The sequence below is a fragment of the Streptopelia decaocto genome (assembly GCF_964273445.1).
Source record: "Streptopelia decaocto genome assembly, chromosome: 1".
NCBI lineage: Eukaryota > Metazoa > Chordata > Aves > Columbiformes > Columbidae > Streptopelia > Streptopelia decaocto.
Genome location: NC_138663.1, coordinates 43,044,162 through 43,068,312, shown reverse-complemented (window position 1 = coordinate 43,068,312; position 24,151 = coordinate 43,044,162). Strand labels below are relative to the sequence as shown.

Below are 24,151 nucleotides of genomic sequence, written 5' to 3'. Positions count from 1 at the left end.
AGGAGGTTAAAACAGCTGCAAGTCTAAAGGTTCTCCCTTCAGGTGGAGTTTGCAAAGGATGTACAAAAGCAGGTACATTGAGGTGGGGGGACAATGGCAGCATTTAAATGGCACTTGAGGTTGCTCATGCAAATCCCACAGTCAATGCTGGGTTATGCCAGGGAAGGCCCACGTCAGTGGGAGAGATCAGAGTTGTGCATGTCAGCTGGGAAATGTCCAGCAGGGATTTCCTCCCAGAGCCCTGCTGAGCTTTGAACCCCACCCTCCGCTCCCAAACAGACCAGGGCCCACACACCAGAGTCAATGATGGTTCTTGCTTCCAACCGCATTTCAGCGTGGAGTCCAGGAAGGGGAGCGCTTTGCTGCACGTGGTGTCCCCAGCTGCCAGCAGGACCACGACTGTGACCATGCTCAGCCCACAGAGGATCTCAGAGCCCCTGGAGACTTCCCCTTTGCTGAAGAGCCAAAACCAGGTCTGGCCCTTTCCTTTCCTTATGTTTCTGAGTCACTTGAATCCATTTCATTTCCCTGACACTGCTCTCTCGCCACCCTCACAAGAGAAAAGTGTTTTCCTTTGGCTGAGGTGCCATTCCCCCGTTCCCGCTTGGTCCCAGGCACTGCAATGGGGCAGCAAAACGAAGACACGGACTAGACAACACAGTTTATTAAACAGCACGCTGCAACAGTACAACTGGAACTAGATGCAGGGCAATGGCTGCACAAGATGGAATGTGCAGGTTTGCAGGCTTCATTCCTCTCTCTCGTGACCACTCTGCTTTCTGGCACCGGCACTTCCTCTGCTCTGGCATCTTCTCAGTGCCAATGGCGCTGGAGGCTCAGCAGTGACTGGGGAAGGGTTAGTGTGGGGTGTTAGTTTATACAGCAGGCTGGGCCAAAGGTGGCACTGGAAACTGGATGCTGGAAGTACAGCACTAATGGAAGGGCACCAGAGCAGAGGCAACTGAAGAACTCCTGTCACAGTCTGACGATGCCAGTCAGGCCTTCAGGATGAAGCGCTCGGCACCACCAGAGCCCAAGGAACGTCTGCAGCTGAAGGTACCAAATGCCTCTACGGCACAACTGTCTGAAGTGCTGCCTGAGGCCTCAACCTCACAAGTGTTCTAAAGCAGAAAATACCGAAGCCAGTCCCTGACTGCCAAGTCCTTCACAAAGGCGGCATTAGGAGGGACTGAAGTAGGACTGGCTATAGTCTCATGGGGCAACTCTCAAAGCCAGAAGGCTGGGAAACAGGGCAGCAGGACTTTGAGGGCAGCCTCAAAGTAGTCAGTAGAACAGAGGAAATGGTCTCTCCCAGGCTCTCCGGGAAAACCTTCCAATTTCCCCACCTGAAGATGGAACTGGGCTCTGGTAGCTCATGAAAAGGGAAGGTTCTGATTAGCTTACTGAGGCAGAGGCTTGCAGGTCTTGCTGAAGGGCTTCCATAATCTTGGCTTGTTGCTGGGCTGTGGCTTCCAGCCTGGCCCTTCGAACTTGGAGCCTGAAAAAGAAGTACAGTCCAGTTGTTTTGCCACAATCGCAGAAAGCAAAGCCTTGCCCCACTGCGTGACTTCCTTACTGCTGCATGCGTTCTTCCAGCTGTGGGACGGCCGCGGTTCCAGAAGATTTGACCAGAGTCTCTCTCTGCAGGTTCTTGGAAGCTGTTAGCTCCCTCTCCTGATTCTTTATGGCACTCTCCAGGGACTCAGCATAACACTCGGTCCGGATAAGCCGCTCTTTCAATTCCTGCAGCTGTCAAACCAAAGCAAGAATCCCCAGTAGTCAGCTTAGGCTTGATAAAAAGGAGTGGACCCCCAACTAAGGCTCCATTCCTCACTCTGGTTTGCAACAGAAAAGGCCTGGGCCCCCGCCAAGAGACAAGAGACAAGCTTTCTCCCTACCTGAGCTTTAGAACTGTCCAGTTCCTTCTGCAGCTGCAGTTTCTGTTCCTGCAGGTCCCTGCTGTGGCGCTTCTCAGCTTCAAGCGAAGCTTCTGCCCGGGAGCACTTTCTGAGAGCGCTGGCAAGCTCCTGCTGCAGCCACCTGACCCATTCCTAAAGAAATGGTGTTCCGTGAGCATGGAGAAGCAGTAAGAAGATGACAACAGGACACATGGGATCATATCATTAGATTGATCTTCAGCATGGCCAGCAGGTGGAGGGAGGTGATTCTCCTCTTCTTCTCTGCTCTGCTCTTGTGAGCCCCACCTGGACTACTGCCTCCAGCTCTTGGGTCCCCAGCAGAAGGAAGACACGGGCCTGTTTGAGTGGGTCCAGAGGAGGGCCACAGAAATGACCAGTGGGTTGGAACAAGGGTGGTGGTGGGACACTGGAGCAGGCTGCCCAGAGAAGTTGTGGGTGCCCCATCCCTGGACTTGTTCAAAGTCAGGCTGGACAGCGTGTTGAGCAAGCTGATCTAGTGGAAGATGACCCTGCCCACAGCAGGGAGTTGGACTAAATGATCTTTAGAGGACCTGTCCAGCCCAAACCATTCTATGCTTCTACGACTCAGTGAATTCCAAGACGAGAGATTTTGGCCACCACCAGCAGGCACCTGCTGGCACCTTTCTCAGCTGAGCCCATCCAAACGACCGGCAGCTCAGCATGATACTTTCTCTTTCCTGATACACTGAAAAGGCTTCCGTATTTTCCTCCTCGCAACAGAGGCTGAGCATCTGTGCCACTAGCTTTTTTCTAACCGACTGTTTTCCCTCTTCATGCAGCACTTCTGCTTCACAACAGGAATGAGGTCTGAAATAGACTTCAGGTCCCAATTCAAAAACTGCCTCTCAGCAGCACTCCAAAAGGAACCTCAGTAGCACAAACAGGTCTCCTTAAACTGACGGGCTTGATTTACAGATGTGTGCATCAGGCCCTAAGAGTCACCTGAGCGTCGCCTTGACCATCGGTTTGTGTTGAAGCCTCCTTCTTGAGCGGAAGCTCTTCTGTCTCCAGTGCAAAATCCTGAGCGAGCAAGAACACAGACCGAGAGACAGTGAGGAGAGGAATCCGCAGCAACACTGCAGCATGACACTGCCTTTCAGCAGCTGGGCTTAAGAAGCGTAACAATTCCGTTAGCCCAGGAAGACAAAGTACCTCATCCAAAGAAGAGAAGTCAAAATCTTCTTCTTGTTGTGCTGCTCCTGCTGCTGGCAACACACCTACAAAGAGGTAAGAAGCGCCACGCTGCTGTGAGTGCTTATTTCACTCTGCTTCTCCCCATCCGCTTCACTCCAGAGAAGCTTACAAAGGGAACCATTTAAGTCCGTCAGGAAATTACCATTGTGGCGCTCCTCTGAAACAGGATGCGCCCACGCTCCTTGTTGTTTTGCATCTGGAAGCAGCACGGCATCCAGAAGTTCTGTTAGACCTTCGGAATCCGTCTGTGTAAATGAAAAGACATGAGTGAGAAGTGGCACAGACTCCTTCTGGACCCGTCTCCACGCACAAAGCTCCAGCTTCAGCCAACATGCGTAATGTGGTATCAGGTGATGGAAAGATCAAAAATGCCAAACACAGCAGGCGTGTTAGGCATCTGTGTCGGTCTCTTTTGCCCAATATGCAGTAATAGGACAAGAAGAAAGAGTCTTACATCGTTCCAGGAAAGGTTTAGATGGGATATCAGTAAAAATTTCTTCACTGAAAGAGTTATCAAGCACTGCAGCAGGCTGCCCAGGGAAGCGGTTGAGTCACCTTTCAACCATACGCTTGGACTCGATGATTTAAGGATCTATTCCGACCTAAGTGATGCTAGGATTGTACCTCAGAATCAAAAGGGGACTCATCGTCATCTTCTTGTGCTGCTCCTGCTGCTGGCAACACACCTACAAAGAGGTAAGAAGCGCCACGCTGCTGTGAGTGCTTATTTCACTCTGCTTTTCCCCATCCGCTTCACTCCAGAGAAGCTTACAAAGGGAACCTTTTAAGTCCATCAGGAAATTACCATTGTGGCGCTCCTCTGCAACAGGATGCGCACACGCTCCTTGTTGTTTTGCTTCTGGAAGCACCATGGCATCCAGAAGTTCTGTTAGACCTTCAGAATCCGTCTGTGTAAACAGAAAGATATGTGTTAGAACTGGCACTTCCAAAGAAGGGCAGCAAAGCTGGTGGAGGGTCCAGAGAAGAAGTCCTCTGAGGAGCAGCTGAGGAAAGCGGGGCTGTTAATCAGAAGATAGGAAGGCCGACGAGAGACCTTCTCATTCCCTACAGCTACCAGAATGGAGGTTGTGGCAAGGTGGGTGTCAGTATCTTTTGCCAAACATGCAGTAATAGGACAAGAAGAAAGAGTCTTACGTTGTTCCAGGAAAGGTTTAGATGGGATATCAGTAAAAATTTCTTCACTGAAAGAGTTATCAAGCACTGCAGCAGGCTGCCCAGGGAAGTGGTTGAGTCACCTTTCAACCATATGCTTGGACTCGATGATTTAAGGATCTATTCCAATCTAAGTAATGCTAGGATTGTACCTCAGAATCAAAAGAGGACTCATCGTCGTCTTCTTGTGCTGCTCCTGCTGCTGGCAACACACCTACAAAGAGGTAAGAAGCGCCACGCTGCCGTCAGTGCTTATTTCACTCTGCTTCTCCCCATCCGCTTCACTCCAGAGAAGCTTACAAAGGGAACCATTTAAGTCCGTCAGGAAATTACCATTGCAGCGCTCCTCTGCAACAGGATGCGCCCACGCTCCTTGTTGTTTTGCACCTGGAAGCAGGACGGCATCCAGCAGTTCCATTGCACCTTCGGAATCTGTCTGTGTAAATGAAAAGACATGAGTGAGAAGTGGCACAGGCTCCTTCTGGACCCGTCTCCACGCACAAAGCTCCCGCTTCAGCCAACATGCGTAATGCGGTATCAGGTGATGGAAAGATCAAAAATGCCAAACACAGCCAGCGTGTTAGGCATCTGTGTCGGTCTCTTTTGCCAAATATGCAGTAAGAAGAAAGAGTATTAGAAAATTTTTTTCACTGAAACGGTTATCAAGCAGTGGAACAGTCTGGCCAGGGATGTGGCTGTGTCACCATTCCTGGTGGTATTTAGGGGACGTGTACATGTGGTCCTTAAGGACGGGGTTTAATTGTGGACTTGGCAGTGCCAGGTGTGCAGTGGGACTCGATGATCTTAAGGGTCTATTTCGACCTAAGTGATGCTGGGATTCCAAGGCTGAGTCGGAAGCAGCAGCAGAAGGAAAAGAGCCAAAAAGTAAACACGCCCAGTCGGACCCCACCTTCAGAGAAGGTACCTCAAAATCAGAGAGGGAATCAAAGTCTTCCTCTTGCTCTGCTCCAGCTTCTGGCAAGACACCTTCAAAGGAAATAAGAGGCACAATGCAGCTGTGAGTGCTTCTTTTACTGTGCCCTCTCCCATCCCGCGGGCCCTGCATTTAACAAAGGGCTCTCATTCTCCTTCAGGCCACAGCGATTTGTCCTCATCACCTCCTCCACGGTGGGGGATCCTACCTGCTCCACTCTGCGCAGGTGCTCCCACGGGAGGGGCAGCAGTCGTCCCGGAGGAAGAGATCTCACCTACTGCTGCACCTCCTACAGAGCATTCTCCTGTGCTTTTACTTCTGCCGTATTCCTGCAGTGTCTTAGAAAAACTGCATACAAAAAGGAAGGAAATGAAATTGCTGATCGTACCCCCACACTTGCCTACGCTCTCTACTGGAAGCGCAACAGCCATTCAGGAGCCATCGTTCACATATTCAGAGCCAGGTGCAAATGTCAACACACACACACACACACGCACAGAGAACTGACTGCAGTCCTATTGCAGACTGAAGTACTCACTACAGGCATGTTCACAGTACAGGTGCCTGTTCTTGTTGATGGGGTAACTCACCCCTGCTGGCTACAGTCTCATGTTATAAACCCCCCTGTCCATTTTGGGGGCCAGTGAGACTGACATCTAACTACAAGGCTTCTACCTCAGCGGGATGCTATACTAATGCTGCAGCCACTCTTCACGCCAAGCTGGGGTAATGTCTCCTGAAACTCCTTCTGGACTTTGAAGGGTTTCAGAAATTCCCGTCCCTATTCTGAGGCCCTGAGAGTGTAGAGCGCTCCTAAGTGGGATGTCAAGAGGCCAACAAAGATTGTGGTTGCATTCCAAGCACTGCAGGGGTTAACTACATTGCACAGGTGCCATCTTCTAACAGCCCTGGCAGAGGGTCAGTTTGGGCTCTGGAGAGAGACCACTTTCAGGGTTGCTTCATAAGCACAAGTACAAACAAAACAAAAAACCCCCAAAGAAACAAGAAAATAGTAAAAACGTGCTCCAGGCCAAGGCTGCTATGCAAAATGGTGCATTAGCACAAGACTGATACTGTGCCAGAAGCCTGCAGGGAAGGAACCAAGCTCTTGTTTTGCTAGGGCAATCCCCAAAAATGCTTTGTTCCTAAAGGGTTTTTTGCTCCACAGTTTACCATTGCGAGGAGAAAGGGCTATTTCCTTCAGCCTAGCTGTTAAGGACACGTAGCTGACAATGCAGCTGCTCTTAACAAGGATGTAAAACACTTACCCAGGAGTAAAGGTATCAAGATAACCCATATCTGTGAAGCCATTCTCGTCTCGAAGAGAAAGAACAGCACCGTGCTGAAGCAGAAGCCGTGCTACATTTGTATTCCCGGCATAACCAGCAATCTTAAGAGGGGTCCTAAAGCGTCCAAGAAGTGATAGGAAATGCATCAGCTTCTGCAGACATTGCCTTGCCATTACTCGAGTCCTTCTTTGCTCCTCAAACAATTCATTTCCCCTCCTACTGGCAGAGCGAAATTACAGCAAAGCACGGGGATGCGTTGGAAAATTGAGGGTGGTGGGACCTCAGGAGGTCTCCAGGCCAAGAGTCTCTCTCCCCAAAGCAGACTCAGGAGGTCTGTGTGTGTCTGTGTTTCTGTGTGCACGTGTGTGTGTGCACGCTCACACGCGTCTGTGTGTGTTGGCACCACAGCCAACGCTTGCTTGCAGTCCTCAGCGCAGAGATCATCCCCCGAGGTAAGAGAGCAGCCGAGCGCGGGTCTGCTCTCACAAGTGGCACAGAAGGAGCTCCTTCTGGGCAGCTCCTGGTTCTTTTTCAAAGCTCATTCCTATGGCTCCCATCCAGCCCATCTGAACAACGCTCAGCAGTCCCACGCACGCTTTTGACAAAACTTCACCTTTGATGAATATCTCGAGCGTTCACGTCGGCTCCGTTTTGAAGGAGGAACTCGACCATCTCTTCACGGCGCTCGACGATCGCGACGGCAAGTGGAGTGTATCCTAACTGAAAGGAGAAATCGTCTCCCTTAGAAGAACACGGGAAAGTCCAGCGAGTTTGGGGAAGAGAAGCTTACCCAAAGCCCAAGCTTACGTCATTCCGAGCATCAATCTGGGCATTGTGCTCGAGCAAGAGCTCCACCATCGCTTTGCTGGGCATGAGGGCAGCCAGGTGAAGGGCAGTGTTGCCGCCGGCACCTTTGTGGTTGATGTTGGCACCGTGCTCCAGCAGAGCAGTCACGCAGTCCTTGTGCTGGTGCTGTACTGCCTGGAAACAAGCCACAAGGGAGGAGCAACTTCCAACGTGTACGTTTCTCTCTGTCAGAACTTCTGCAACTTTGCAACACGGGAAAGTACGAGCGTCTTCAAAGACTAGGCAATGTATGCCCCTTCCCCGCTGACTGCAACATACCTGTTTCTACGCAGGCCTGCGTAAAGAATCACGCAAGGCAGGTATCGCTCTGTGCATAATTGACAAGCCCCATGTACAACAGCGTAACATATTCCACGTACCAGCATCAGTGGTGTTTTCTTAAACATGCCACGAGGGTTCAGTTTGCACCTCTTTCCTGCCAGAAAGCGAACGACATCTGCATGGCCGTTCGCACAAGCAAGATGCAGAGGCGTCCTAGAAATTAAATACATGCAGTTAACACAGACAAGACGGCTGAAGACATCAATTCAGGCTGTGGTGCCTACCACCTAGGGGCACAATGCTCAACTGCCAAAAAAGCAGCCAAAAGCAAGCTTTCTGGTGCCAGAGCCGGTGGCAGCAGTTGCCCACCCAAAGCCTGGGGCTGGCTAGGCACCATCCTCAGCACATCTGTTTGAGCCAGGAGGCATCTCCTCAGCTGTGACAATGAACCTGCACAAACGGACTCCTGTGCCCAGGCACTGGTCCCTGCCGCCAGCCAGGCCTGCCCGGCCACCCAGCACAGCAAAGGATACGGCGTCTTGGCAGCCTGGAGCCTCTGGCGGTGCAAGCCGTCTCTGCTTGCAGGAAGGCCCGCGGAGCTCCACAGAAGGGTCACTACAGGGAGCAGGCTGGCAGAGCAGGGCAGAGTGGCGCATCCGCTGGCTCCTGTCCCAGCTGGGGTGGGCCTCCGGTAAGGGCAGCGCTGTGGAGCCGGCCTGTCCCTGGGGTGCTTGCGATGGTGCTGGGCTTCGCCGGCTCTTCCAGCCAGGGCACACGGATCTTCACTATGGGCACTGCCCGCCTCTTACTGCTTGTTGGCATCCCGTGAGTTGATGCGGAATCTCTTCCACCACCAGATTCCTTTTAGCCGTGCCAGGTCTCCGCGGGCGGCCGCGCTGTGCAGCCCACCCCGGCCCTTCTCCCGGAGCTCCGAGGTCCCGGCGGTGCTGGGCGCGGAAGCGCTGTCGGACGGCGGCCGCTCCCGCACCCTCCTGAGCAGCGCCATGAAGCTCTGCATGCTTCGCGGCGACTGGGCACAGCCCGCTCCGGGGTGAGCAGCTGCAGGAGGCGCCTGGCGGACTCTGCCGAGCCCTGGAGAGCAAGGGGAGTGGGTGCGGAGAGGGCAAAAAGAGTCCAGAACCAAGTCCCTGGTGGACAAGGGTGGAGGGCACGGACAGGGCGAGAGCAGCCCAGAACCGAGCCACTGGCGGAGAAGGGTATAGGGCACGGACAGGGCGAGAGCAGCCCAGAACCGAGCCCCGGGTGAGCAAGGGTATAGGGCACGGAGAGGGCGAGAAGAGCCCAGAACCGAGCCCCGGGCGAGCAAGGGTAGAGGGCGTTGAGAAGGCGAGAAGGGCCGAGATGAGGCGAGTCCCGAGCTGGGTCGCAGCTCCCGACGCTCCGAGCCACACACGCACTGCCGGTCACACTGCGGCGGCGACAGCACTGAGAGCCGGCGCCTGCAGGGGGCGGCGTAAGAGCGGCAGCTCGGGGCGTCACAGCGGGAGGGCCGGGGGCGTCACAGCGGGCGGGGTGACGCCGGCCCGGGGCGAGCGGGCTGCGGCTCCGGGCGGCCGGGAAATGCGTCTGCGAATGTGCCGTTTGCACAGCTGCGGTTCAGGAGCGCAATTCGCTGCCGTGTGCGGGCTGTTGAAGGATGCGTCCGCCTGCGTCGGGCGCGGTTCTGGGGAGAATACGGCGGGGGTGGCCGCAGACGGGGCTGCTGAGGAAGCGCTGAGCATGCAGCAAAGCTTCACCCTGTCCCGCTGTTGCTAGACAGCCCAAAAGACCTGACCGTGAGGCTTACGCGAAAGTTCATATTCCACTAACAAGAAATGAGGAGTCCAGCAAACAATGATAGGACAAGGGGTAATGGGATCAAGCTGGAACACAAGAGGTTCCAGTTAAATTTGAGAAAAAACTTCTTCTCAGTGAGGGTGACAGAGCACTGGAACAGGCTGCCCAGGGAGGTTGTGGAGTGTCCTTCTCTGGAGACATTCAAAACCCTCCTGGACGTGTTCCTGTACGACCTCACCTAGGCGTTCCTGCTCCAGCAGGGGATTGGACTAGATGATCTTTTGAGGTCCCTCCCAATCCCAAACATACTGTGATACTGTGAATTAAGTTCCAATTGTAGAGCCAAACCTATCGCGGAATTGAGAAGTCAACCATGGACAAAGGCCTGCTGAGGTCCGCTGAAGTGTCACTGCAGGGAGCAGGCTGGTGGAGCCGGGCAGGACAGGGCAGAGCGGAGCATCCGCCCGCTCCACCATAAGGGTGGAGCTCATTTGGTGAAGGATCCGACCTGCTCCAGTCGGTGCAGGGGCGCCCAAGGGAAGGACAGCGGTTGTCCCAGAGCAAGAGCTGTCAGGTACTGCTGGGTCTTGCGTGCCTCCCACAGGATGAAGACTCTCGAATACCAAAGACGGTCTTTGGGGAAAGGGTGGGGTTTGTAAATAATTTATGTGTAATGTATTAAGTAAGCGGTAGAGACAAATGAATATGCAACAGGTAAGTGGAATAAATACCAAAAAGTGCAAGTCACACGCACGCGTCTGGTGTACTGTAATAAAAGTGCCTGCTTTTTAACACTTTCAAAACAGTGTGAAAGAGTGTTTTTTTGCTGACTTTTTGGTATCGGTACCCCCACACTTGCATGCACCTTGTACTGGAAGAGCAACAGCCATTCATGAGCCATCCTACACATCTTCACAGCCAATGATGAAGAGCAAGGCACACACATGCACACGCAGAACTTACTGCACTCCTGCTGGAGACTGAAGCGCTCGCTGCAGGCATGTTCACGGTACAGGTGCTACTTTCCAAGCACCTCAGGGTTTATCTGGGTTGTGTAGCTGCCTCGCCTCGTGCTAAGGGCAGCTCGGGCCTCTCTCCTCTGTGAAGGAGCGATCCGCTTTCGTCTGGAGCGCTGAGGTGGAGGCAGCAGTCCCACGTCTGTGGGAGAGAGAGAGCTGGCAGCAGCTGTGGGGTGGACAGGATAGCAAGCAAAGAAAATATGCCCTTGCACTTGATTGCTGTGCTCTTGTCAGCTGTTGTTGCCAATCATGGAGGGTGGCCGGGGCAGGGATGGGCCCAGAGGGTCTCCCGCCTGGAGAAAAGACCCTTCTGCTCTCTCCCTGCACACCCCCAACATCAGGGCAAGCGCTGTGCTCAGCTGTTGCAGAGGGGTTGAGCGGACTGCTAAGCAGCCAGATTTCATCTGCTTATACATCACCACAGAACTTACTGCTGCTTGTGTCCTTGGCCTTTATCAGGAGTTTACAGGACTCTTCCTGGGCAGAGGTCCCATTCTCAGTTATGTGAAGACTGGGTCTGATTTACTGTTTGAAGAGACATTTGGTATCTTCTATAGTTTTTTTTGGTTTTAGAGCCCAGAGATCCCTTAACATTCACCAGTGTTAAAAGTGGTTGCCTGCAGGGCAGTTGTTTGATTATCTAGTGATTATTGCCAAATTTTGTGGACGTGCATAACGAAAAGCAAATTTTACACATGGTAATATTTTTTTAATACAAAACCATACCTTTCTCTCGGAGGCTTCCCACCTCCAGATGACCCCCTACTCACTGAGCGTGCGTAGTAAGAGTCATGCTATGTAAGTTGTATGCAAATATTGTAATTAATCAGGCTTACAGGACTGCCCTGAGGGCGTGTATATACTGATAGGACGTTGTATAAATGATTGAGACGTTTTTCTTGCTGGTACGCTTGTTTGCCGTACCGTCCAGACATGTACAAGTCTGCACTAAAATCAATGTCCCTCTGTGCAGAATTCGGTTCATTTGCGTGCACACCGGGTTTTAGGGACAGCAGGGGGAGCACTGGGCTTCCCGCTCGGAGGGGGTGCGGCTGCCGGGATCGCTCCGCCCCACCGCCCCGGCAGAGATGGCGACGGGCGGGCGGCGGCGGCTGCTCCCAGGCTGGATGGGGGCGGCGGGGGACGAGCCGGGGGCGGCGGCGCCCCCCCCCAAGGCGGTGCGGAGGCGGCGGCTGGCGGTGGCACGGCCCAGGTAGAGCCGCTGGGGCATGGGGAGCGGCGGCGGCGGGCGAAGCTCGGCGCTCCCCGCCCTGAGCGTCTCTCCTGTGCGGTGCGCAGGGCGGCGGAGGAGGTGGTGTATTGTATGAACGAGGCGGAGCTGGTGGACGTGGCCTTGGCGGTCCTGGCCGAGGTGAGCCCGGATCCCTGAGGGTGGGGACGCGGCCCTGGCCCTTCACGGGGGCTGCCAGGGCCAGTACAGCTGCCTTCATCCCCCGGCCGGGCACTACGGAACAAAACCAGCCTCCCCTGGGGACTGGCGGCGGGGTGCCCCGCGGGGATGGGTGGGCTGCCCCTCGGCCCTCCCCGCCCCCTCCTTAGAGTGCTCCCGGGGTGAAGTCGCACAGCTGTGTCTGGTTGTTTTCTCTTTGGTCAGCATCTGCAGTGCGAGGAAGGTGAGGAGAAAACCCAGTCCTGGAGCCATGGCGAGCAGGAGTTTCAGCAAACACCAAACAAGGCGCCTGGAAGCACAGCCAGCACTGAGGCAGGCAGTGACCACAGTCCGGCTCTCCCATGCTCTCCTGACGCTGGTGCTGATGCCGATGCAGAGAGAACAGACTGCGAGGACTCTGAAGATGATGTTCTGAAATATGTCAGGGAGATATTTTTCAGTTAATGCTGCCTCCTCTGTGGTTTCCCAGGAGCAAAGGAGAGGTGGCCCCTCTGACAGCATTGCAGGAGGATAGCCTAGAGTGGGCTGGATATCTGCTGTGTTGATGGCCTGTGAAGCTGGTAGGAGGCCTATGAAGGCCATGGGGAGGAAGGAAGGGGGCACTCACTTCTATCAGAGAGTGCTGGGCTCAGTGCTGGGCTCCAGATTAGATTATGTTCATTTCTGTTCAGTATCTTGGAGCATGGACAGATTAAAGAGGGCATTTGAGTTTCTGTGAATATCCCTTTGGTGAGTCAGTATTGGGACTGGAGGGGAGCAGGGAGTTGCTGGCCCTGGAATGCCTTTGCTGGCCAGCCTTGGGGCTCTACTGTCCTTGTGGTCCTCCTGTGACAGCTGCAGTGAGGCCTGGCAGGCTGTCTGCATTGGACCTGATGCTGAATTTGCCTCCAGGCTTGGGCAGGCCTCCCATAGCTGAGGAAGACATGGGTGGGAGCAGAGTGGCAGAGACCATCTTGAGGGGGCTTACCCCATGGCATTGTGCATGGGGGTCTAGGAAGGGATGAGGATGGCTTAGCATCCTTTTCCCAGTCTGAAGAGGGGGTGAACAAACAAAGATGAGGCTGAGGCACGTGCAAGAGCCTTTACTGAAATGAAGAATCGGTCAAACCAGCATCACCAGTCACATCCCCCCAAAGACTGCAGTAGGAGCAAAAATGAACCCTCATGTGCCTGAAGGGGATGTGGTGGGAAAGCAGGTGAGGTTTGTGTGAGGTTACAGACATGCCATGGAGTAGTGCTGTGCATTCCCATGGCAGAGACTCCATCAAGTGTTATGGCTGTGATGGCCCAGATGGGGCACTGCACCCCAGCCTGCAGTGGCCCTGGCCCTGCTCCCTTAGCACACCCTTGCATGGGGTATGTTTTGGGCTGCGCTGAGCTGGCTCTGCAATGAGCTGCCCTCAGATAGATCCAGTCTCTCCTAGAGTCTCAAAGGCTGCTGGAGTGCTGGGCTTAGCTTCGTAATATCAATAGAGACAAACCTGGAGCTCTGCACCCAAATCCTCTGCTTCCTTTTGGAAGCCCTCCTCTTTAGGGCTCGTTCAGTGTTCAGCAAGTTGCTTGGCTGCCACTCCAGGTGCTCTGCTGCTGCTGGGACTGGATGTGGGCCGCTTCACCCTAATGAACTAAAGCAGGGTCACCCCAAGTAGTATTCCTGCAGGTGAAATACAGGTGGTCCTGCTCAAGAGAGTATCTGCAGTGCACATCTGGGGCTGCCACTGCTGTGACACCAATGTGAAGCCACAGCTCCTCAAGTCACAGTTGCCTCGAAGGCACCCCTGGTTAGTCCAGAATGTGGAGAAGGAGCAGAGTCTCTTTAGGCATCTCAAAGAAAGGAAGGCTGTTTGCTTCTCTGGCTGCCTGTTCTTAGGCTAGATATGTCCAGAGGGCTGTGTCCACTGTGTGCTTGTTATGATCTGTGCACTGTCCTCCGGGTCAGGGCCAGGAATGCTGTTGCCTTGATGCTGTGCCCCAAGCCGCGGGGCGTGTTACACGCTGCTGTTACTGTGAAGTTTTAACACTGTGCTGTGAGTGTTGGTGTCTGCTGCCTGGTCGCTGCAGGAGAGCTGCACACAGCCGTGTGCCAGAGCATGGCTCGACATGGGTCTTTGGACTAAGGAACAAATTCCTGCCAGTGACTAAAGCTGTTGTGGGTTTGCTGTTTTAATTCAGGTTATCAATAGCTGTTGCATCTTCTTTGTTGTTGAATCTCAGGGGGCAGGGCCTCCTCTGCTTTGACATGGATGTGTGTGCTTGTCCCTGATGAGGTACATAGTGACAGTGAGAATCTGGAGCAGTAGCAGAGCCAGAGTCCCAAGCAATGCCAGGAAGCCCCCAGTGAAATCAGAGGGGTGAATCCACTCCGAGGTTTGGAAAAGAAACATAATCAGGCCTCCAAACAGGATTGTTGTCTTGATGATGAGTATGATGAGGATCACCTTCCAGCCCTCTCTCTCCTTTGTGCACTTCACATGTGCAACAAAAATAGGGTAGAAAATGCTGAAGACCAGACACATGTACACACAAATCCTGGCTAGAACTATTCCTAATAGGCTGATGCCCATCACCTGCAGATGCTTGAACTCCAGGCACTGCAGCTTCCCGTCTGCCTCATTCCACAGGCAGAAGTTATAAAAGCCGATGCGTTTGTCAGGGAGGTCAACCAGATTCCCAGCTTCCCACAGCAGTGCATAAAACATCAAGGCCAAGGTCCCGGCAGCCTCGAGTAGGGTCAGTACACAGAAGAGGTGCCCGGTGCACCTCTGTTGCAGCAGACCCATCCTGATGCCCGCATGATCTCTTGATACCATGGTAGAACCTGCTGTGGGGACGCCTGCTGCAAAACACGAAGCGGGGGACCTCTTTGTGGTTGTGTGTTATGGCACCCTTCCCAAAATGTGCTCTGAGCCTGTGTCATTGAAGTCTTGGGACTCCCCTTACGAGTGCAGCAGGAGCATTTCAGTCCTGCTTCTGACTGTGCTACAGATGTGTTACTGGGTGGAGGGGGATGCATTTTTGGTCACAGCAAAGGTGGCTTAATGACATCCCATACGTGGACCACATGTGTCCCTTAGGCCCACATATGCCCTTTGTACCAAGGTCTCAGTTGGAGAAGAGACACATTTGTCAGCAAACCGTAGTGATGGGAGGGGAGCAAAGCACTCCTGTCTCGTAAGGAGCGGGTTAAGAGCTATTCTGGAAAAATGCTCTTTCAGTTCTGGTCAGACAGGACATCCCTTGTGATCTTTGGATGACTGAGTAAAATGCAGGCATGACAGGGTCTGAAGTGCAGGGCTCCCCCTGCCTCCCCACCCTCCATAGCTCTGGAAAACCCAATGCCATTGATATCACTCATTTCCAGCATCCACATGCCCCTGAGGCCCTTGCATGCCCATACATTTCTGGGCACAGCAGGGCTGATCTCCTGCAGCCCTGGTCCCCACTGAGGCTGGCAGATGTGGTGCTTGTCTGTTTCAGTTGCCCGAGGGCTGATGCCCCAGGCAGGCAGCTGGTTGTCCACCACAAAGAGGCACCTTGGACCTACTTGCAGCCACCTGCTCTCCTCTGGGGCCCAGGGAGATGGGTGCTACAGAGACAGACCTGTGATTGCTGTCCTCCACGCTCCTCTCTCAGATTCCCTGGTAAACTAGACTCCTTCTCCCAGGAATGTGAACTGTCCTCAGTGCTCTCTTTCAGGCTTCTGCTTCACCCTGAAAAACAGGCAAGTGACATCAGGAAGGGGTATCACTGGCTGCAGGCAATGCAGCATTGGAGCACTGGCCACCTGGGTCTGCACAGAGGCACGACACAGGGCAAGGAGCTCAGAGACCTTGTCTTCAAGCTCAGCCTCCAGCCTGAGGCCATGCAAATAACCACTTTCCTCCCTTTGCCAAGAATTATGTCCTGTTTTTACCACTGTTCCTTAAGAAATTCACAATGTCAGTCCCCACAGTCACTTGTGGATTTGATACAGCCTCTGAGTTTTTAGAGTGGTGGGAGAGACCCCATGCACATCTGTACCCAGTGTATGACTGAAACACTGGTGACTAGACCCTTTTGCAACTCCCTCCCAATCCCTGTCTTCCTGGACACTTGGAAGTAGGGCACGTATATTTAATGTGCACAAGCTTCTGTGTCCCAAACTTCTCCACACAGTCATAGCCAGGAGGAGAACACACACAGCATGAGGGCATGACAGTATCCAGACACTGACCTGTTCCCTTCCCCTGGTCAATATTTCACCACTTCTTGTAGCTTCCCTTGGAGATCTTCTTCACAACAGGCTTCTGGAGAGACTTGAGGGTCACATGGAGGATGCCCATTGTTCTGAATCTACGATGAATACACAAATGACCAGGAAACTATCCATGTTTGGGCCCAGACCATATTGCAAAATGAGACCCCACACACATGTAATTTCACCAGGGTTTGACTTGCTGCTAGTATCACCTCTTGGTTTCATGCACGTATAATTTCACCAGGGTTTGAGTTGCTGCTGGTATCACCTCTTGGTTTGTCTTTCTTTACACACGCTTTCCTGCAGCCAGGCACTGCTGCTCTTCTCCCTATCCCACAAGGGCTCATGCCTGCCCCTGTTCTCACTGCCATCCTGCCTCGCATCCCTCAGCGAGGCAGAACAAGCTGCACCTGGAGGGGGCTCTCTTTTAGCCCACCAGCTCCCCAGTGATTTCTGTCAGAACTCAGAGCCAGCCCAGTCCTGGCTTTGCCCACCCGCCAACCCTTGCAGTCGTATTTCTTTAGACTGATTTCCTAGGGCAGGCAGGCTTGTAGAATCACAGGCTTTTAGTTCAATCACGTTACCTTTTATTTAACTACCCCACCTCCATAAAACATAAAAGCAATTAAAAATTGTCCTAGTTGCACATGTTTACTAGAGAGGGAACAGAGAATTAAATTCCTAGCAGGTGCATGGCAGGGGTGGAGGAGAGCCACCTCAGAGACCTGGTGCTGCTATGTGATCTCTGCAGGTGTGAGAGCCCAGGGAAATCCCATGGTATCTCTGCCCTCTCTTCTGCTTTGAGGCTCAGGTCTTTAAGGACCTATTTTCTTTTCCCAGCACTGCCCCTCTATTCATTGCAGGCAGATTTGAGTCTCAGTGTCCTGCTGCCTCCCCAGCCCAGGAGGTAAATCCCTGTCCCCAGGTGTGACTGTGACAGAAACATTTCTGGTGCAGGTGCCCTGTGTCAGCTGGTGCAGGGAGCACACGTCTGGCCTGGAGGAAATGTATGGTTTGGCAATGAAAGTTGAGACATGGCATGCTGCCACCAGCACAGCCGCAGACATGCCATTCATGAGCTCTGCAGCTCAGCCCTGAGGCTGATTTGGAGGCAGCCTGACTGAGAAGCAGGGCATAAACAGGAAAAGAGCTGTCACCCAGTGTCCAGCTGGGACTTCTCCCGGACATCTGCAGCCCTTCCGCCTCTCAGGACATGCCTATGCCTTTGGATGGGATGGTCTGTGGCACCTCAAAGGTGCAAGAAAGAGGAACCCAAGCATGGTGCAGGGAGCCCTAACCTAGCTTCAACCCCTTTGTTTCTGGGCAGGCATTGCTGAAGGACTAGATTTCACCATGGGAGAGCTCTGTGTCTCTGTCTCTTGGGCAAAGAGACTCATGGGCATGGCTCACAAGCTCCCTGGGCTGTCTTTGTGTGAGATGGGGCTCATACGGACCCACTGTGCTGCCAGGACTGCATGACCCTTTCCTCTGCTGGCTTGCAGGCAGGTCAGCACCTTCCCAGGCTGGGGCTGTGCCTTCCCCACTGTGAGCTGCTGGCTGAGTGCCTGGGCAAAGGTGGTGGGACACGGAGGCCAAAGCACAGACATCCAGTGCGGGACCTGGCCTCTGTGCAAGGACAAACATCTCTGTGAAGGTGCCGGATGTCACCACAATGAGCAGGCTGAATACACTGAAAAGCCAGAAGACTTGGCTTTCATGCATCTGCCCTCCCCAGCTGCTTGGGGAAGTAATGCCATGTGAGAGTGGTGGGAAAGGAGGACAGTTTTGGACCTGGCACCTTTCCTTTAAGCCACTTGCTCCCCCCCAGGATCCCTCTTTCCCTCTCAGGCTGGATCAGCTGTGGGGAAACTGCAGGTGAAGAAAGAGCACTGACAAGCTAAAGATTCCTGGCAAACAGAAACTAGCCAGTGACACATGGACCAGACTGTGGAGCAGCTGACCCAGAAGTGTCCCAGAGCTGGGGAAGTACCTGCTCCCTCCCAGATGTTTGCACCCTGCAGTACCACTTCTCCTGCCAGCTCCCCCCAATGTCAGTGCCACTAAAAAAGTGGGGGACCCAGTGGAAGATACTTACAAGCTGCCCATCTGTCTGGGTGTGGAGCTGAAATACGCTGGAGAGGGCTGAGGTGCTGCCCTGGCGACCTGAGCTGGTCTGTGGCTGCTGCTGTGTCCCTGTGCTGCTGAGCTCTGACACCACAGCTCCTGTTGTGTCACAGGCAGCTGCCTCTGGCTTTCTGTTTCGGTTTTGATTCCCGTGGGAGCCTGATATGGGGAGCTCCTCCCCCATACTGCGTCATAGAAATATGAGCAAGAAAACAAAACAAGCCCAGCCACCACTGCCCAAGCCAGGGCAGGTTTGCACTTTATTCTCCTGGCTGTGCTAATTGATGTGAATAACTGACCAGGCTAAGCTCACCCAGGAAAGTTGTGCTACTAGAGTGACTTGGGTGTACGTGAGGGCCGAGGCGAGTTTGTTTTGTTTGGACGCTTCTCTAGAGGTGACCAACCATGCCATTTCTGACCACAGTAATGCAGCACTGTTGGAGATCACTGACCACTTTGCCCTTGGTCCCAGCTGATCTTCTTATTCTAGGGGCCTCCTTCCACACCTCTGGCTGCACCTCTGGCCGGTAGTCCCTCTGCTCTCTCTTTCCAGGCATTTGGGCAGGGAAGATTGTACCTGAAGGCTGGACAGGGTGCCATGTGTCCTGCTGTTCTCCTTCCTAGGGACATTTTACAGGTGTCCCCTGCCTGCTCCTTTAGATGCCTGAAGTCTAGCTGATGATAGAACAGCTGGGGGAGGATAGGTGTGGTGGGTGTGGGGTAGGTAGGGGGCTGATCATCAACATGTCTCATGGAGAAAGGACAGGAAGGGAGAGGAGAAAGAGAGAAGGGCTTCTACGTGTGTGCCTGCAGGTAGGAGAGATGGGATGGCATGTTTGGGCTGCGGGGCCTGGTGTCTGTGGGTGGGAAAGGAAAGCACTTCCAAGAAGCCAGTTTCCATGAAATTCCTCTGCAACCATTTCTTCCTGGAATTGTTTCCTGAAATAGAAATGTAATTTCTTGTGTCTGTTAAGGAGATATTTACACAGCTTTACAGTGGAATGCTCTGCAGCTTTTGGTTTCTCATGGTGCAGTTAAAGCACACACAGCAACATTTTCAGCAGTTCTAGTAAAATTAGCAATCACAAGTAAAGCAGGAGATGAGCTGGGACTTTGAAAAGTGTTTTGCTTATTTTAGCCTGCTGTTTTAAAAGTAAGCTACTACACTTGCTTCCTAGAAGTTGGTCATGACTCTGGTCCTCATTCCTGAGGGAATCTCCACAGCAGAACTCTTGTTGCCTCTAGTTGCTCAAAACCCCTCTCAGCTATAGCTAGTACTGCCCCATTGTATCAGACTTGAGGGATTCCTGTGGTAGGCTGGTGAGAAGAGAGGTTGGAGTTCACTTCATATTCTGTTACGTTATTTAGAAATGACTTTTATTCAAAATAAATTGTAAAATTACTATTTTTTTTCTTATCTGTAATCAGCCGACAAGTAAAAATAAATAAATCTCAGTGAAACAAAACCTGCTCTATGCTTTTCTTCCTATAGCTGTCATGAGGAGTTAGCTGGCAGCCAAAGAGCTGGAGCCCAAGGCAGCGCAAAGCTAAATGGCTTTGTGTCGTCTGCACTTTTTGCGGCATTTAGGATTCTACGAGACTGAACCCTAATTCCATAGGGTATCAGCTGTGAGGCTTCCAGAACTCCTTCCCCAGAACTGGTGCCTGGCTGACTGCAGCCTTTAGTTTGGAAGGTGCCCTTCTTCACCTTGCATCCAGTTCTAGCCCTGACAGAAAGCTGACACACATGCCTCTGGGTGGCCTTGTACTGATGGTTTGTGCCTATGTGTCTATTTTTTTGTCTTTGTGACTTCATTTGCTTTGCCATAATATAATATGATTCTTCCTTTTGTCCTTCATACAGTATGCAAGAGAGGGGCTGTATGGGATATTTCCTTCCAGTGATACATTTTAACTGTATTTGACCAATTCTTCTTGCAGAAACAATAATTTATGTTTTATTTATTACTGGCAGTTCTAGCTCAGCCCCTCTCAAATGCTCAGAACTTGATGGCCCTGATTTTGCAGCAGTTGGTTACAGTGTACAGATTAAAATGGAGTATGCCACAGAGACAAGGTAGAGAGAAAAACCCACTGACTTGCTTACCAGGCAATCCTAAGTGCTAAGAAATTTAAAGGAGACAAAATTCAGTACCTGTCTTAAGTAGGATATTTTTCTTCTCTTCTCCTGAATGTATGTACAAAGCTGTATGTACATACAAGTTCATGTATGTACATGAAGAAGACACAAACTATGCAGGTATATTACTACAATGAATACAATGTTACCCAGGTATGTAAGAACACAGGAATGGCCATACCGGTTTAGGCCAAGGGGTGGTGTATTGCAGTACCCTGCCTCCAAGGTGACCGTGCCTGGATGCCCAGGGGAGAGTATGAACAGAACAAACATATTTTTGTGGTCTAACCTGGCAGGCAGCTAAACACCACACACAGCCAAACCACCCCTGCAGTGGGATGGGGGAGAGAGCTGGAAAAAAGGTAAACCTTGAGGGTTAAGATAAAGACAGCTTAATAGGAAAGGGAAAATAATAATAATAATAATAATAATAATAATAATAATAATAATAATAATAATAATAATAATAATAATAACAGCAATATTAATAATAATAGCAATAATAGAAAAATATATAAAACAAGTAATGCACAAGGCAATTGCTCACCACCTGTCAGCTGATATCCAGCCCATTCCTGAGTAGCAGTTCCCCTGGCCAGCTTCCCCCAGAATATATACTGACCATGACATCATATGGATTGGAAAATCCTTTTGGCCAGTTTGAGTCAGCTGTCCTGGCTGTGCCCGCTCCCAGCTTCTTGTGCACCTGGCACAGTGTGAGAAGTTGAAAAGTCCTTGGGTGCTTAACAACAACCGAAACATCAGTGTGTTATCAACATTCTTCTCATACTAAGTTCAAAACACAGCACTATAGCAGCTACTAGGAAGAAAAATTAACTCCATCCCAGCTGAAACCAGGATGCATATCCAATACTTTCCCCAAGCACTCTCCTAGATCCTCACTCTTTTCAGCTGAGATTTCCCAAGCCATATGTGCCTATTCAAAAACTCCTAGTGCTCTATCTATAAGGTACATGTCCACCTGAATCTATGTATGCTTTTTTTGCATCCATGACATCCATTGGAAAAGAGTTCCACAGACTGCCTGCTTGTGTACAGATTTTACGTCACAATGTTTTTGACTGTAACATGTATTTGGTTTGCTGGTGAGAGAGGGGAATGATTTTCATGGCTTATGACTCTCCAGTTTCTCTATTATGATCAAGGAATGGTGGCTTCAGCTGCTTGGTGAATAATTCCCCTCCTCAAGAATCTTAGGGAAACTTCCAAATAAAGTGAAGAAGGGAAAAAAAAAACAAAGGAAAAAAGAAGGATGGGGACTTAGCTTTTCACAGAGCTCTTCCTGGAAGTGGAGTCTGCTTCACAAAACCAGTTTTTATTGTTTAAGACAAATGATACTTTATATTCAGGAGAGACTCCCAACTAAACTGGTTTAGAATTTGGGAAACTTCTTCATGTGGTGAGAAAACTTCATGTGTACATTAGCCAATATATGCAAACTATTTTTCAGAAAAGAAAGAGCAAGAGGAATTTTGATTTCTGCAGGTATCTACTTCCTTGCTGGTAGAGTCATAATTTATAACCAAAGTCTTGGGACTTAAGCAAATCAGATACATGCCACTTTCATGTGCCTTCATCAGCTGAAGAATTGAGGCTCCAAAATAAATCCCGATATTTTGCAGCATGTTGTTTGTTCTTTGCTTTAGGCAGTAGGGGCAGAGAGAACTGCAGTTGGTCTTGTGCCTGGCAGGATTTACTCTTCCCAAAATTTACATCTTTGCTAGCTGTCCTGGTTTTCTTGGGCCATGTGCCTTTTGTGGTTAGCCTTTCCTTCACTTTCCTTTCTTGGTTTTTTGAATTGCTCTTTGCACAATGATCAAGACCTGATCCAAAAAAGAGAAAAAACCAAATCCGTATCAACTACTACAAAGTTATTACTCACTAAAACATACATGGCTTTGGTTTCCTTCACAAGAAACTGTGGTATTACAGCAGAAACATTTCCTTTACCGAATGAGAGCCACAGCATAATTCAAAATCTAGTACTAAAATGTGGAAACTTCAGTCATAGGCACAGGACCTGGTTTTATTGCTCCAGTGATAAGATATTCTATTGACGCCCTCTGGAAAGGTTAATTCCAACATTTCATGAAATCAGAGCATACATTCCTTTATGGTGTGCTGATACTTATGACAAGCAATGAACCAATGGTTAAAGCCTCTCCCACCAGTAACTGCAGAAGGGCAGCGCAGGGTCAGAGGCATTATGCTTTGTCATTAGGTTAAGATTTTCCAAGTTCTTTTCCCCAAGCTGTTCACAAAGAGGTTAATGAGCTTCTGGACCCCTAGGGTCTCAGCTGGGAAGCTCCACAAAACCAGTTATGATATTTGCCACAGTGTACCAGCTGCTACTGAACACCAAGGAGTTTTCCAGCACTGCTAATGCACGAGAAACATCTGTCTTATGTCTTTCAGTACCTTGAGATAGCTAGACCAAGAAACCCACCACACAGAATGAAAACTTATTATTTGGTGTATTTCAAAAAGAACAATAACTGAGAAACCTTTTAAATATTGAAATGTCTTCTCTGCAGACTTGGAGACACTTCGGCCATTGTTTTTATTTATCTTCTGGGAGATCAGATTAAAGCTGGAAGAATGGAAATTTTCTCTTGTGGATAGGATCTTACCACAGCACACACATATTCCTGCCTCCCATGGCACAGATGGCTTTTCATGATTGCCTTTAGCATCATGGGTAAGACTCTTAGAGCTAAAACATAGAGAAGTCAGGCCAGAAAATATTTTATCTCCACACAAATTCATTACAAGATATACATAAAGATGACCATGCAGAATAGAAAATCCTTACAGGTAAAATTCCTGCTACTTTATTCTGAACCATTTCTTAAGAATCATATGAGAAAAAGAAAAAAGAAGAGAAAAAAAAAAAAGAAAGAAAAAAGAGAGGAAAGGAAAGAGGGAAGGGAAGGGAAAAGGAAAGGGAAGGAAAAGAAAAATGTAATTTACTGTATTTCAAACTACAAAGAACCACAATGCCATCATACTATCTTAAGGACACTATTTCCAATATCATGTAGCCACCCTACCACTATCCCTTCTGAGTCAGCCAGAATTACCCATCATAGAAGCAGCAGAGGGTTACCTTATCGTCACAGAAGTAAAGACAGACACCAAAGGCATTTCTTTTCCCTTTTATGAGGAGAAAGCCTAAAATTTTCAAGGTTGTGTAACAAAGTCTGAGCTGTAAGGTGCAAAGCAGGAGTCTTTGAAATCATTTAGTGTGAACAAAATAATATGTACTATTTTGTAAGGTGTTTGTGGCAGGATCTGCTGTAATCTAACTAGCTAGTTAACCCCACTTTGTTGTTACCCAACAACAGGCACATGTACACTCAGTCAGACAGAACATATTGTGGTATCAGTAGAGAGGAACTTATGGAAGTAATCAACATTGATCAGCACTATTACTGCCATGGGGCCTTGCACACTCATGAGAGTGTCCAACCTTCATGGTTCATCACCAAATCACCCCAGCCTAGAGGTGAAGGGAATGTGCTTGCGATGAGCTATGCACCAGCACAATGCCAATACTGTAATTTTAAGATATATAGCCACTCTAAACTAGTCAATGTGTGTTTTGGAGTGTCTGTGCCACCAAGCCTATCTTGGCCTTTATTGTCACACCTCTGCTCTGTTTCTTAGTAGCTGCATGGCCCAATTTTCTCCCTCCCTCCCTCCCAAGGTAGCAGCAATCATCCCTTCCTCCAGAAAAGCACCAGA

General features: G+C 50.8%; 4 protein-coding genes across 5 annotated transcripts; 1 reads left to right on the top strand and 3 right to left on the bottom strand.

The window, feature by feature from the left end:
• Window positions 1-311: 311 nt before the first annotated feature.
• Window positions 312-3,467, bottom strand: LOC309449736 (uncharacterized protein; the record flags this gene model as incomplete). Its single annotated transcript, XM_082072076.1, has 7 exons — window positions 312-846; window positions 1,405-1,498; window positions 1,577-1,749; window positions 1,899-2,051; window positions 2,883-3,157; window positions 3,244-3,379; window positions 3,441-3,467. The coding sequence occupies 7 exons, from the start codon at window positions 3,465-3,467 to the stop codon at window positions 814-816; spliced, it is 891 nt and encodes a 296-aa protein (XP_081928202.1). The 3' UTR covers window positions 312-813.
• Window positions 3,468-3,497: 30 nt separating this feature from the next.
• Window positions 3,498-11,033, bottom strand: LOC309452415 (uncharacterized protein). Its single transcript, XM_082075983.1, has 12 exons — window positions 10,906-11,033; window positions 10,419-10,613; window positions 7,757-7,871; window positions 7,338-7,511; window positions 7,144-7,250; window positions 6,510-6,644; window positions 5,450-5,589; window positions 5,233-5,294; window positions 4,641-4,743; window positions 4,460-4,521; window positions 3,940-4,042; window positions 3,498-3,820 (listed from the first exon to the last, which is right to left on the bottom strand). Exons 3-12 carry the CDS (start codon window positions 7,781-7,783, stop codon window positions 3,747-3,749), a joined length of 987 nt encoding a protein of 328 aa, XP_081932109.1. The 5' UTR covers window positions 7,784-7,871; window positions 10,419-10,613; window positions 10,906-11,033; the 3' UTR covers window positions 3,498-3,746.
• Window positions 11,034-11,245: 212 nt separating this feature from the next.
• CYREN (cell cycle regulator of NHEJ) lies at window positions 11,246-12,606 on the top strand. Its single transcript, XM_082075986.1, has 3 exons — window positions 11,246-11,687; window positions 11,774-11,846; window positions 12,090-12,606. Exons 1-3 carry the CDS (start codon window positions 11,563-11,565, stop codon window positions 12,327-12,329), a joined length of 438 nt encoding a protein of 145 aa, XP_081932112.1. The 5' UTR covers window positions 11,246-11,562; the 3' UTR covers window positions 12,330-12,606.
• Window positions 12,607-12,951: 345 nt separating this feature from the next.
• On the bottom strand, window positions 12,952-18,923 carry TMEM140 (transmembrane protein 140). 2 transcript variants are annotated; one of them, XM_082075985.1, is made up of 4 exons: window positions 18,218-18,923; window positions 16,099-16,217; window positions 15,486-15,595; window positions 12,952-14,718 (listed from the first exon to the last, which is right to left on the bottom strand). In XM_082075985.1, the coding sequence occupies exon 4, from the start codon at window positions 14,693-14,695 to the stop codon at window positions 14,096-14,098; it is 600 nt and encodes a 199-aa protein (XP_081932111.1). In that variant the 5' UTR covers window positions 14,696-14,718; window positions 15,486-15,595; window positions 16,099-16,217; window positions 18,218-18,923; the 3' UTR covers window positions 12,952-14,095. The 2 variants fall into 2 exon arrangements, with proteins under 2 accessions (XP_081932111.1, XP_081932110.1); XM_082075984.1 differs by having other exon boundaries at window positions 12,952-14,721; window positions 18,218-18,922.
• Between the last annotated feature and the right edge of the window lie 5,228 nt (window positions 18,924-24,151).